The 14,648-nt window shown below is 37.3% G+C and overlaps 1 protein-coding gene across 3 annotated transcripts in view; it reads right to left on the reverse strand.

The window, feature by feature from the left end:
• The window catches only part of atf7a (activating transcription factor 7a), a 29,799-nt gene extending 15,497 nt beyond the window's left edge, over positions 1–14,302 (reverse strand). For 2 of the 3 annotated variants that reach the window (XM_079850340.1, XM_079850339.1), the window contains exons 1-2: positions 14,227–14,302; positions 4,302–4,373 (exon numbers count right to left, since the gene is read on the reverse strand). In XM_079850340.1, the coding sequence (XP_079706466.1) occupies positions 4,302–4,349 (48 nt within the window). In that variant the 5' untranslated portion in view covers positions 4,350–4,373; positions 14,227–14,302. Of the gene's footprint in view, positions 1–4,301; positions 4,392–14,226 lie in introns of those variants that run through there. The other variant, XM_079850338.1, reaches the window with a different exon arrangement.
• Positions 14,303–14,648: the final 346 nt, after the last annotated feature.

Consider the following 14,648-nt stretch of genomic DNA (forward strand, 5'->3'; position numbering starts at 1 on the left):
GGTATCGGAATTTGCCATGAAAAGTCATAATCGGTGCATCACTATTACAGGGTTCCTACACATTTTCCATTTCAAAATTCAATACTTTTCCAGACTCAAATTTCCAGACCTCCTTCCAAATGATTTTTCAGACCATATTTAACATACATGGTTCACAGAATTATTTTCGGTAAATAGTACAGTCATCTGTAAATATATATAAATTTATAATATATATAAAATAATAATTTGTTCTGTTTTCATTAGTTTTCTCGAAGTGATAACATGCTTGCATGATGAGAAGAAAACTAAAAAGCTTTATAAAAGTGATGTGTCAGAGAAGAAAATATGCAGATTATACTGTAAATGTGGTTTGATTGTTTCATGATCACCAAACAGCAAAGTACAGTCAGATTTAGGGGCCGTTTACACGACCATTTTCAACTAAAAACGAAAAGCTTTTTTGAAAAAGAAAACGTTTCGAAAACGTTTTTGCCGTTCATTTACATGATAACAGCGTTTTGTAATGTCATCAGTGTGTAATGTTGCTGTTTGAGCGTAAACAACATCTGCAAAGTTACGACGCTCAAAGTTCAATGCAAAGGGAGATATTTTATTTTACAGAAGTCGCATTTGAAGGACTACAACAAACGGCTGGTAGGGACTACAACGAGATTCTTCCCGGGTAGGTGACATTCATCCAAAACGGCACGTTCAACCAGACTTGGGAGAGGAGCTGTAATAATGTAAAATGTGAAAAATAATGAATAATAAAAATAAAGCATGAAAACATATTCTAGTACACCCCAAAAACAAAATCAAGGCTTCGTAAAAGGGCATAATAGGACCCCTTTAAACATTGAAGAACAATTTTTGGTAAAAATAAAATGAAAATGCAATATAGTGCATATATTTAGCAAAATGCTCCTCTCTAGAGTTTATTTTTTCCAGCTGACTAATAAGTTTATGGTCATTAAATGGCTTTTCTGGGGTAAATGTAATATTACATGACATATTTATAACAGGGGGGTCCATCCTGTTCCTGGAGATCCACCTACCAGCAGGGTTCAGATCCAAGCCTGATCCAACACACCTTCCTGTAACACTTGTGCTCCTGAAGATCTAGCTGCTTCAGATGTGTTTGATCAGGGTTGGAGATGAAATTTGCAGGAAGTTACATTTCCAGGAACAAGACTGGGCACCCCTGGTTCACAAGCTGTTCTATTGATGTCTTTCCGCGGTTGATACACTGATTGAGCGATTACATGAGACATGATATGGATTTCAGTTGTACTTTATCTTTTAAACATTCCTTCTGATGTTCATTCATGATCAGTCTAAATTTTTGCTTCTACTCCTAACTTTTTGAAGTTGGGAGCACCAATGCTACCAAGTAAAAAGTTATTTTCAAGCCCAGTTTATTCAATTTTTTGTACCTGAAAACTACTGTTAGACCTACCTGAAAAACATGAAAAGCACTGTTTATTATATTTGTATCGCCGCAATATTGGCATTCCCACATATTCTAATACCAATATGGCCATTCGAACACTTCTGGTGGCTTCACTGCCGGCCGGCAGTTTAAAGCGCAATGAGCAATCCAGTCATTTATATAGATCAGTGGTTCTATATAATATGAAGTGTCTGACAGAACTCTTTAAGGTTCTATATAGAACCTTTTTCTTTTCTTCATGTTAAGCAGTGGAGAAAGCAATGCATGGTATTTGTCAACTACCAAAGTATAAATACTCTGACCAAGTTCTACCAGCAGGAAATGGTCATCTATGCATAAAATCACAGTTTTTGTTGGCCTAGGGTTAGTACAGATGCTCCTACATGTTGAGCTTCTTCCCATTAGTTATTCCCATGTTTCCTGTTCTTTCTATACCATACCTAGCAAAGTCATGTCAAAATATTGTGAAATATTATTACAATTCAAAATAACTGTTTTCTATTAAAATATTTTAAAATGATTTTTCAATTTTGAAAATTGTTGTTAATTGAAAACTGAATATTTTTAATATGATAAATGTATTTACTGTGACTTTTGGTCAATTTAATGTTTCTTTCTTTTTAGTAAAAAAGTATTGTTTCTTTAATAAATAAAAAATTATTGACCCCAAACTTTTGAACGGTAGTCTATGTCCAGGACTTCCTGTTAAAAACTAAACTACAAACTGACTTGCAAGCACTAGCTAAAGTGTAGCCTTTAGTTAAAACCAATTTTAATTTTGTTGAACAATGTTTTTTTATATTCATATGACTGCGATACAGAAGAAATTTATGTAAAAATATCAGACATTATAATCAAAGTACATTAAAAAGGATTAATTTACTCTGAAAATATCTTTAGACAAGCACTAGCATTGATAATCTCAAATCTCAGTGTTATTTTTCAGTAATAGGTTGCCAAAACAGTGGAGTCACATGGAAATCTGGTTCGCTGGGATGGAGCAAAACAATCTTAAACCCCTATAGACTTCAGTATGACGCAAACAGCGTTTGCTCGTCAACAAAAGAACAATACCTCAAGTAGAGTAAATCCTCACTCCCCTCATCCAGCTACACACATCTAAGCATCTCAACAAAGCCTGACAGATGTGCACAACCTGATCTCTATTTCAACCAATCTCCTTTATTTCCCTTTACGTGGCCTTTAGTTTTGGTTTACCGGAGCTGAGTGGTTTTAAAAAATGTCTTCACCTGACAACATGATACTGCTATGATGCTTCAGAATGCTTCAATGTACACTATCAATCAAAACTCTTTGGGGTCAGTTTTTTTTTTTTTTTTTTTTTTTTAAAGAAATTAATACTTGGCAGTAACAACATCTATCAAGTTACAAAAGATTTGGATTCCTAATTCATCAAAGAATCCTGAAAAAAATAATAAGAATAAGAAATGTTTCTGAGGCAGAAAATCAGCATATTAAAATGATTTCTGAAGAATCATGTGAGACTGGAGTATTGATGCTGAAAATTCAGCTTTACCATCACAGGAATAAATTACATTAAAAAAATACATTCAAATAGAAAACAGTTATTTTAAATTGTATTAATAATTCAAAATATGATTATTTTTGATCAAATAAATGCAGCCTTGGTGAGAGCATAAGAGACTTCTTTCAAAAACATTGAAAGATCTTACTGACCACAATTTTTTAAACGGTAGTACAAGTCTATGAGATTTTTTCACCTGTTTTAATCATCTGCAAAAAAAAAGTATAAGCAATAGTAATAGAGATATTTGAAAATTCCAATATCTAAGGCACCTTTTACGTAAGGAAGTCTGGCTAGGTCAGAGCAAGCAGTAGCAAACAGTCATAGTCCCTGTGGATTATGGAAAGAAACATCTGCAAACAACTAACTTGCATAAATCATTCATTAAGTTCATGTTGTTCCTCTCAATTCTCAAGATTATGCTGCCAACGGTACGGTTAAATGATCATTGTTGCATTCAGTACTGGAGAGGCAAGGTGTAACTGTTAAATTGCCTCATTTCGGTCCATGCTACATTTCTCACAATGTTTTCTACGTAACTGCGGAGGAGAACATTCAGATCAAAACCACAAAATGAACATCACTGTCTCACTGAGTAGGACGGGTCTCGATCACTTCCTCTTTCGGTTTTCAATGCCCTCAAAGCACCACAAGCCTCCAAAGGCCACATTGTTTTTCACTTCTTACACTGGAAAATATAATTACTTGAGAAGCAAAATTGCTTAAGACATTATAACTTATTTTCAGAGAATATACACACGTGTGTGTGTATATATATATATATATATATATATATATATACACTCTCTGAAAATATTTCCTTACTTTCTTACATTTCCTTATTTCATTTTTTGCTTTTCGTTTTTTTTTTTTTTAAAGAGCATTAGATATTTTTACTGTAAAAAAAATACAGGAACCTCTTGACTGACTTCACCAGCATAAGCGCACTTATTATTAGTATTACGTATTAGTCAAATATCTCATCATAGCGTCTGCATGGACTTTGACTCAAACCAGACAAGTGTAGACGATAACTGAGCTAAGATTAGTCATTCGCTAAGTTTGTGAGTGAGTCAGACAGTGGAAGAGACATTAACGCAGTTTCACAAGTGCGCTATCAGCTCCATCAGTGTGAAAAAAACAACATGTTTACAGAGTGGTACAGCAGGCACACCTCTCTCCACACACACGCCGGGCAGACGTGCTGCCACCGTACAGCTGTGAGGACGACGTGCACGCTGACACTCTTCAATAACCAGAGGAGAATGAACCAGCAAAGAACACCCACACCTGAAACCCAAGACAAAGTGAAAGTGAACTTACCTGCCCACAGCCAGGAGCGCTGCACACAAAAGGCTTGTCGTCCCCCATCTTTGCAAAGGCTTTGCAATGTAACTGTGGAAGAGAAGACGAGAACATTACTGAAGGGTTTTCCTAGAGGTTTAAGCCAGGAAAAGTTCAACAGTCAGCCAGGGATGCTTCTGCCTGGATCCTCGCTCGGCTCAGGAAACGATGGGTGTTTAAAAACAATGAGAAGAAACGAGCACATGCATGTTAATGCAGCAATCACAAGTTTCCCCGGTGATAGTTTCTTCACACTGGGGGCATCTGGCAGACCAATGACACGCGGTGTTTGGGATTTGCTCAAAGTCTTTTTGGCCCCTCCTCTACTTTTCATTGTAGTCTTCCTGACACCATCTCCACAAAGCTCGTCTGCGGCGACGACTCTAGTGCCACTCTACACCTTTGTCCGCAGTCATTCTCTGAACTCCTCCACCCGTTTCTCAGGATCAAATATCAGCAACCCACACTCCCAGACGCTCATCACTTTTCACAGGAACTCAAGACATCTACATTGACATCGAGAGGTTGTGCTGGTACCGTTTTGCCAGACGCCGGGAACTGATTTACCAAGGAGATAAGATCAATTGATTGCATTTTCATCTAATTCAAGAGAGTGTAACGAGTGTAAGTGTTGTAAATGAAGGAAGGGCAGTGCTCTAATGGTAATTCTGGAGAGACATGTCTGGAATGAACCGCTCTGATCCAGGGGAATGGCATGCGTGTGTATTGGCTCGTCGTAGACACTCCCTCTTTTCCTATTAGCTGAACCACTGCAATTATTCCAGACAAACTGCCAGCACCTTCCACACAAACACACGCATGTTTGACATTACTCTGTAATCAAACCAAACCAAAGCTTCCCTAGATCCATGTTAGGGTCTAGCCTATATTCAGAATAGCACTGGTTATCCAGGGTTTTTTCATGACTTCTGATTGCAGGTTATTCTCACAAAAAGCCATTTTTAGCTATTTTTTTAAAATTAATTAGGTCTAGTTCATGTATTAGTTTGATTAATTATTCATTTAGTAGTCATTACAAAAATGTCCATGAATTTTTCAAATAAAATTTCAATGACATTTCCAGGCCTGGAAATCACAATTTTAAAATGTAAAAACTTCCACGTTTTCCAACAACAACATTCAACATGCGAATTGCAATATTTGCTCAGAAATGGCTTAAAACTAAGTGTTTTGCTTTTCACTTAATTAACACAAAAATATAGGCTATATCTTATCATTTGCATTTATATACACTAATACAACAATATATAGTAGTAGACAAAAACATTTGCAAACATATAACACTACAAAAAAATCCAACATGGAGACCTCAAACCATTTTTAAAGGGATAGTTCACCCAAAAATTCTGTCATCATTTACTCACCCTCAAGTTGTTCCAAACCTGTATGAATTTCTTTCTTCTGGCGAACACAAAAGAAGATATTTTGAAGAATGTCTGTAACCAAACAGTTGATGGGCCCCATTGACTTCCATAGTATTTTTGTTCTTCTCTATACTATGGAAGTCTTTGGGGCCTTCAAAATATCTTCTTTTGTGTTCATCAGAAGAAAGAAATTCACTCAAGTTTGGAACAACATGAGGGTGAGAAAATGATGACCATTTTCATTTTTGGGTGAACTATCCCTTTAAGTGAAGCAAATGAATCGCTGAATCTGAGTTTTGAATCAATTCACTGTAACAGACAGTTTGAACTGATTCACGTGAAATTTAACATTTTATCCTCCAACTGGATGAAATCATATTCTGAATCTGAAACAACAACAACAAAAAAATCGGCCCCTTATGCACTATGTAATTTTACCTCAAATCTGTCAATTCTGACAGCCCAAAATGTGAAGACTAATGTGGCAAACAGCGGCGACTCCTTCAGACTGCAAACTGGGGGGAAAGTTGTCTAGTGTATTCCAGCCATTAGGGAAAATAATAAAACTATGTCAAGGTCCTTAGTAAACCTATCGGCTAACTAAAGAGCATAATCATAATCTTCACAATGTTGCTTCCTTTTATACTGACAACATCACGAACATACAGTAAATATTCAGTACATTACCCAGCTTTTGTTCTAAATCTATTTATGTATGACACACATTTAGTATCATTATACATGCGTTTTATATTTAGTAGTGGTGGCCTTTAGCCATCTTGACTGGGATGGTTGAATCTGTCTTTACAGCAATCTACACTCTCACTCCTTTAAACCCAACGGCCCACGTGTGGAGAGGCTGGGAATTTTGGAAAAAGTAACACGTTCATTAAATTTAAATGGAGGGAAGTTTCATTAAACTTTCAACATGCCCCACCAGCTCGGAATGACGTCTGGTGTGTTACACAATCACCAGCGCAAACAAAAGGTGAAGAATGAACCAAACATCTTCCTTGACTATAACAGCAGGGATTTAAATGGGTAAAGCTTGCGTTGTCATCTGTGAAAATTTAAAAAGCCATTTAAAATGGCAGGTCTGCAGCCTGAGTCGCTGCCAATTTATGTAACACTGGCGCTGTAAAGTTTACAGAAAACAAAAGCAACTGCGCTCAAGGTGCCAATGGAATAGGAATGTGCAAAAAATACACATATTTTAAGAAACATTTATTACTCATATGCACATGCGGTTTAGGAGGCGTTTACAAAACATTACTTCATTAGATAAATGTAGCCCTTGTGTACAGATGGACGGAGCACAAAAGAATTAAACAATGCTGTGGTCTCAAGATGAGTTTTTTTTTAAGGTTAAAGGACTATTTTTAAATTCACATTGTCTTAAAACACAACACTTGAGGGAGGACACTCAAAAAAACACTCCAAGATGTGACACAACAGCCAAATAAAAAAAATGAAAATGCACTGATATGAAAATTTTGCCCAATACCGATAACTTTTTATATTTGAAAGCCGATAACCGATTTATTGGCCGATAAATCTAAATCCACATTTTTATATAATTTCTGAGAGCCTGATTAAAGTCTCATCATTAAAAGTCATGTCCCAAGCACACAATTATAATGTTCTCATTATAATTTTATGTAGCCTATGACTGTATTTTCCTTATTTGAAGTGATTCCAATCATATTTCAAGCAATTTAAAACCATCATGGCAAACAGTGCACATCTGAAGTGTCTCAGCTGAAGGAAATAATACATTAGGCCTATATATCAGCTTTAATATATCAGCCAAATTTTCTTATGGGCCTGATAACAATAAAATTAAAAACAAGCATACACTCACCTAAAGGATTATTAGGAACACCTGTTCAATTTCTCATTAATGCAATTATCTAATCAACCAATCACATGGCAGTTGCTTCAATGCATTTAGGGGTGTGGTCCTGGTCAAGACAATCTCCTGAACTCCAAACTGAATGTCAGAATGGGAAAGAAAGGTGATTTAAGCAATTTTGAGCGTGGCATGGTTGTTGGTGCTAGACGGGCCGGTCTGAGTATTTCACAATCTGCTCAGTTACTGGGATTTTCACGCACAACCATTTCTAGGGTTTACAAAGAATGGTGTGAAAAGGGAAAAACATCCAGTATGCGGCAGTCCTGTGGGCGAAAATGCCTTGTTGATGCTAGAGGTCAGAGGAGACTGGGCCGACTGATTCAAGCTGATAGAAGAGCAACTTTGACTGAAATAACCATTTGTTACAACCGAGGTATGCAGCAAAGCATTTGTGAAGCCACAACACACACAACCTTGAGGCGGGTGGGCTACAACAGCAGAAGACCCCACCGGGTACCACTCATCTCCACTACAAATAGGAAAAAGAGGCTACAATTTGCACAAGCTCACCAAAATTGGACAGTTGAAGACTGGAAAAATGTTGCCTGGTCTGATGAGTCTCGATTTCTGTTGAGACATTCAGATGGTAGAGTCAGAATTTGGCGTAAACAGAATGAGAACATGGATCCATCATGCCTTGTTACCACTGTGCAGGCTGGTGGTGGTGGTGTAATGGTGTGGGGGATGTTTTCTTGGCACACTTTAGGCCCCTTAGTGCCAATTGGGCATCGTTTAAATGCCACGGCCTACCTGAGCATTGTTTCTGACCATGTCCATCCCTTTATGACCACCATGTACCCATCCTCTGATGGCTACTTCCAGCAGGATAATGCACCATGTCACAAAGCTCGAATCATTTCAAATTGGTTTCTTGAACATGACAATGAGTTCACTGTACTAAAATGGCCCCCACAGTCACCAGATCTCAACCCAATAGAGCATCTTTGGGATGTGGTGGAACGGGAGCTTCGTGCCCTGGATGTGCATCCCACAAATCTCCATCAACTGCAAGATGCTATCCTATCAATATGGGCCAACATTTCTATAGAATGCTTTCAGCACCTTGTTGAATCAATGCCACGTAGAATTAAGGCAGTTCTGAAGGCGAAAGGGGGTCAAACACAGTATTAGTATGGTGTTCCTAATAATCCTTTAGCTGAGTGTATATCGATATGGTGGCCGATATATCATGCATCCCTAAAAAAACGCTAATGTCCAAAGATTTTTTTAGTGTGCAAGTTGTCAACATGCTATATATAAGGCACAACAAAAAAAAAAAAATTTTTTTTTTTTACATAAAAACCATTATATTTTTTTAAATAAATAAAATCAAATATTAGGCCTAGACTTTAATTAGTATAGAATACCGTGACCCTACATAGGATAAGCGGATGTATGGATGGAATAGAATAGAACTAAACATAAACACCAATGTCCATATATCACTATTTCAATTGTGTTAGTGTTCAAGTGTCCCGTGTGGAGGGACGTGCAGTTATTACAAGCTGAAATTAGCAGCCACTGCCAAGACCCTTGCTCTGTTTTCCATAAAGAAAGTAACTGCATCTTGTTTGCCCCTGAAAGGCCCTTCCCATTACGACCGAGATCAAAGTGGCGTACAAGCTAAGCGGCTTGATTCCTTGCAGACCTCACACGCTCTACAAGTGAGCCAACAGCTTGGTGCCAGAGCTTTCGGTCTGGTTGCAATACACACAGACAGTTTGGTCAGAGAAATGCACGGAGTGACTATATACAAATGAGAACCACCCATTCGTTATACCCTGGGTGAAGTGTCCACATCTCAGTGAGCCTCAAACTAGGGGAGCGCACTCTCTGAAGTTTACCATCACAATAAATCAGACAAACAGAGATCGGCCCACCTGCATCAATGTGTGCTACAACTGACCATCCAAAACAAAAATAGAGCCAAGATAGATTATTAACAAAGACATTCTGGAGTAATCTAAGACTACTTCCTGTTATGATTAAGACTTGTTTGCAATATAAAAGCATGGGAAGCATTTGAACGTTTGTACTGAATTATTTCCAACAAATTCGGAATAAACCCCTTTATTAATCAGACATCATTCTCTTAACATTTCAAAGAGTCTGCATTAACAAAATTGCACCTAAAAAGACACACAATAAAACGTTGGCAAACAAAAATATTTGGCTGGGGAAAAAAGTCGAGTTTGGATGAAATAGATTTGGAGGGCCGAAATGGTGACATTTAAATAGCGCTTTTTCAATTTCACATTTTAACCGTGTCAGCATTTATTTATACATTACCGTGAACACAACGTGGATAAACTAAAAAATAACTGGGTGGATACTGGACACACTTCACAGTGACCAAAAAAAGGATGCTAAAGTAGCAATCTGTATAATTTGCTTGGCTGAAATATTGATAAAGTTGCTGAAGAACTTTACTATGACTGGTTTAATTTATCACTTGAGAACGCAACACCATACCAAGCTCAATTACCAATTATCTAAACTTTATTTGCTGAAAATGCTACGTTTTTTTTGGCCTTTCTGTCACTTTTTGTTTTGATAGCGATTGTAGAAACAGGACAGAAAATGATGACGAGAAAGGGGAACTGATACAACCAGACTCAAACCAGAGTTTCCTACATGAGAAGCATAGCTCAATGTGTCCCTGCACTAGTGCTAGTTGCTAGGCCACGGCTCTGACAACATCCATCTTTGATTGTACTACCGAAGATAAAATCAAACAGCTGGGTTTGTCTATCATCAACCATTTAAACAGGAAGACAGCTGGTAGTACTAGCAGTGCACTGCTTTGGTTGAGTTTTAAAAAATGCAATGCATTCAGGGTTCCCACACCTTTCGACCAATCGATTTCCATGACTTTTGCATTTACATTGAATCATTAAGAGGAAGGCTTTTATCCAAAATGACTTAAAAATTATGAGTCTTATATTAACAGATCATACAGGAACAACTAGCATTATTAGAGGTACCTTTGTAAACAATAACTTTTCCATAACTCATTAGCCTAGATTTTTTAGATTAAAAAAAAAAAAAAAACACAAAAAAAAAAACTAGATTTTTAAAAATCATTTTATAGAGACTGAATGTATTAAGAAGATATTTTAGAAAATGTATATTCCCTACAGAAATTTCCATGATTTTTCAGGATGAAATTTCAGTGGCTTTTTTTTCCCTCCAAAATCCATGAACTTTTTAAATCAAAGCCTGGTTTCCTCAGAATCAATTGGGTCCGACAAGGGGACAAGCAGCATCCTGCTGTTAACTTGGATTTCTCCTACTCAGCAGGTGGACGTGTAGCGAGGTCCGGCTATAATCTGCCTCAGGCGTGCACTGTTTGATGCTGTCTGCTAGGAAACTGACAAAACAAACTGTATTAATAGCTCCAGCTGGAGCCAAGAATGAGGAATCTGGTGAGTGAGCTGCCAGAGAGTAAGGGAGACCCCACAAAAAGGGAGCGACAGAAAAGTGGGACAGGGAGCAGAGAATGGAACGAACGGTTTTGGAGGGTGTTCGGTAACTCGTAGGTAAAGGCCAAAGGTGCTGCGGATAGTGTCGGGGATCAGGGGTGCGTTCTATGGCCGATTTGGATTTATGTAACCTTAGTGAACCTGAGCTTTGGAAAATGGAACAAATGAAACTTTAGATCCATGTCTGCATGTCTGCAGTGTGCCCGGTGCTAAATCCATGGTGAGGAAATACACAATGTAGCCCAATGCAATCCCCAGGGCCCATACTCCGCTAAGAACAATGTGGACGCCCTTCCAAAGTCCCCCTCTGAAAAAAAAACTCTGCTACAACAATGTTGGACATGCTACAAGTCAACAAAAGCCAAAAGTGTTCCATATCCATATCCACAATATATTGCAATGATTTTGCTGGTATATAGCCTAGTATTATGCAACACTAAATTAATTCAAATTTAAATGTTGATATTGTAAAGTTGGGGGTCAGTACAATTTTATTTAAGAAATTTTTATTTTTATTGAGCAAGGATGCATTCAATTGATCAAAAGTGACAGTAAAGACATTTATAATGTTACAAAAAATATCTTGTACAAAATAAATGCTGTTCTTTTGAACTTTCTATGGTGTTCCTAGAAATAATATTAAGCAACACAACATTAATAACCATCAACATTGCTAATAATAAGCCATTTTTGACATTGAAGACTGGAGTAATGATTAATGCAAAACTGTCAAAAATGTTTTGAACTTTTTACCATATTTTTCTTCTTGCATTAAACTTTAGTGTATGGTCAAGATGATTGATCCTATCCTATGACTCCAAAAAAAGATAAAAATTAAGAAATTCCAGAGCAAATACACATCAAGATTATATTAAAAGGCTGGAAAGAAATCTCAAGACATATTGCTGTCGAGTATGGCAATGTTCTGAAAGAGCTGCTAATTATATTATAATTGACATACCAACACAATTTTGGCATATTTGACTAGTTCTCTAAACATTACAGCAACATGATGGCATGTGAATATCATATTTTAACGATCCCGAAATCACAGCAATCCATCAAGCCTGACGTGTTTGCCAAAATCGGATGAAAACATTTTCCAGCCACCCATACCGTCCATTCATTTTTTCTAAAATGGAGTATCTCCCTCAATCTTTGAGAGCACTCTCACAGTACTTCATGGGCCTGTCACACCTTTTAGAGCAGACCAAATATTACATAACATTAGAAGAGCACAGATGCCCAGAATCAACTCAAGTACGCCTGGCAGTTTACCCTTATTGTCTCTTTTATTTGAACAGTCTGTTATTTGGTCTGCTGGAAATCTGAAACAGTGTTATTTGGTCTGCTCAATTACTCAATAGATGCATCTGGACAACCGTGCTGTCAATTACATTATCCTGTATAAAACTGTTGCCAGGACAACTTACATAATCATAACATAGGCTAATCCTTCATTCACAGTTCACTGACGTTTAATCACAGAGCATGGTTTTAACAAGTCAGAAACAGAGCCGATTTCATCATGTGAAACTTGCATATGAAGTTCCTTCCTGTAAAACGTCTTCACATTGCGTCTTCACCATGAGCTACAGCAGACGCCTTATAGCAGAGGTGAAAGCAACAAGCAAGGCTCCGAGCTCTCGTTAATCAAGTCGCTGAGAAGCAATTATTGTAACAGCTGCAAAAATGTTCACTAGTGCACAAGCAAATATGTCTACTGAGAGGATGATGTATTATATGGGGACGTACAGTCATTCCAAAGAGTAACATTATTGGAATTCAACAAGCGCCATGCGAAGATGACCTATATATACAATTACAGGTCCTCAGATGTGTTTACAGGCACTCTAAGATAGGACATTCACATGCTCAGATGAAATAAAGTTGATGGTTATCAGTGGTTTTGGGGAGTGTCTCTTCACGCTACATGCATTATGAACAAAGATGTGAAATGCTCACATTATCTTTTGTTTTATTTGAATGATCTTGGCCAAATATACACAACAACTGATCAACAGCAGGTGCTTGTTTTGTATGGCATTTTTATATATCATACAAACAAGCCATAATCAAGTATTGTGTGTTTAATTGGCAAGCAAATATTGTGATTTAGAATGCTGACATTTGTGTGGGGTTGACCTCTTATTTATTCATGACAAAAACAAAAAAAATAACACCTTTAGCAAAAAGTTTAGTTCAAAATATGAAAAGCAGCACTAAGTTACTCAGACATCTCTGGAATGTATCCTAGTTTAACTCATGAGTGTTTCTATGTGTAGGGTAACAAAAATAGAAACTTTTGAAGGCAAATGTACAGTTATGGCAACTAAAAACAAAAGGTAAGGTTGCCGGGTTTTGTTTAAATATAATTTTCTGACACTTTAATGTGCAATTTCTACCTCTTATGTTGGATTACACCATAAAATAACGTTCGTTTCTAGTGCCCTCGCCGAAAATAAACGTCGCTAACTATTTAGCAAACCCATGCTAACTTGATGTCTTGCGGACATGCCAACTTTAAAGCCAGCCTTTTCCCGCATGTGCCCGCCCTACCGTTGTTCTGATTGGTCACGTGCACGTCAATCAAATTTATGTAATTGCTGTTTGGCTACAATAAACGCCAATCATGATTATTAGTTGCGTCTCATTGGCGGACGCAAATTCCACTCAAAAATGGAATTCACGGACTTACAGAGTACAGGCTCATATCTCCCCCCCAGAAACAAAAGTATGCAAAGAGTACTTTAAAGCAAATAAAGTAACTGTGTTATCTAATTTGCCATTTTATATAAGTAATAAAACGTATATATTGACTAAAATAAAAAAAAATAAAAAAACTCCATAGTATATAGTAGTAATAAATGGCGGCTTGACACTTTTCTTATTGCTAAAATTTCTGCCCTCGCTTGTCAAGAGCCCTGAACGAGCTGCAGTGTACGCGCAGACCTCGGTGGAAGACCACTGCCAATCTGACAGCCTCACAGCCGCCTCATTAAAGTTACTCTCGATCACAGACAAACCTTTTTGACGAATATAAATAACGATTGGACACTGTTTCAAATCCACACAATCATCGATTTCACATTTTTGACAGATTAAGAATGTTTACAAAAACTTACCACAGCGCCCCTCTATCCCACTCTCTCTCTCTTTCTCTCTCTCTCCTCTCTTGGAATCTGACACGCCCCTCCCAGTGAAGTATCGCGAGATTTTGACGTCACACAAGCGTGTCTGTGGCGTCCCTCACCTGGGGTGTTTACGATCTTGTCAACTCATTAGTTGGTAATTCCATATGCTGACATTCTTGATGCTTTTACTTTCTGTATGGTGATACAGATACATGACGAAGAAAGAATTATAGCTCATAATACTCTGACTGTAATAATGTTACAGAGTTGTGGCAAGAACTTGTTAATACGAATGTTAATGTTCTTACTCTAAAATAGATTATTTTAACTTGTAAATAACTAAAAATAAATGTCTAGAATTTATTGTTGCCATCTGTATTTCGTAGGATAAATTTAATATGCAATTTCATTTG

This window comes from Squalius cephalus, assembly GCF_949319135.1.
Source record: "Squalius cephalus genome assembly, chromosome: 18".
Classification (NCBI taxonomy): domain Eukaryota; kingdom Metazoa; phylum Chordata; class Actinopteri; order Cypriniformes; family Leuciscidae; genus Squalius; species Squalius cephalus.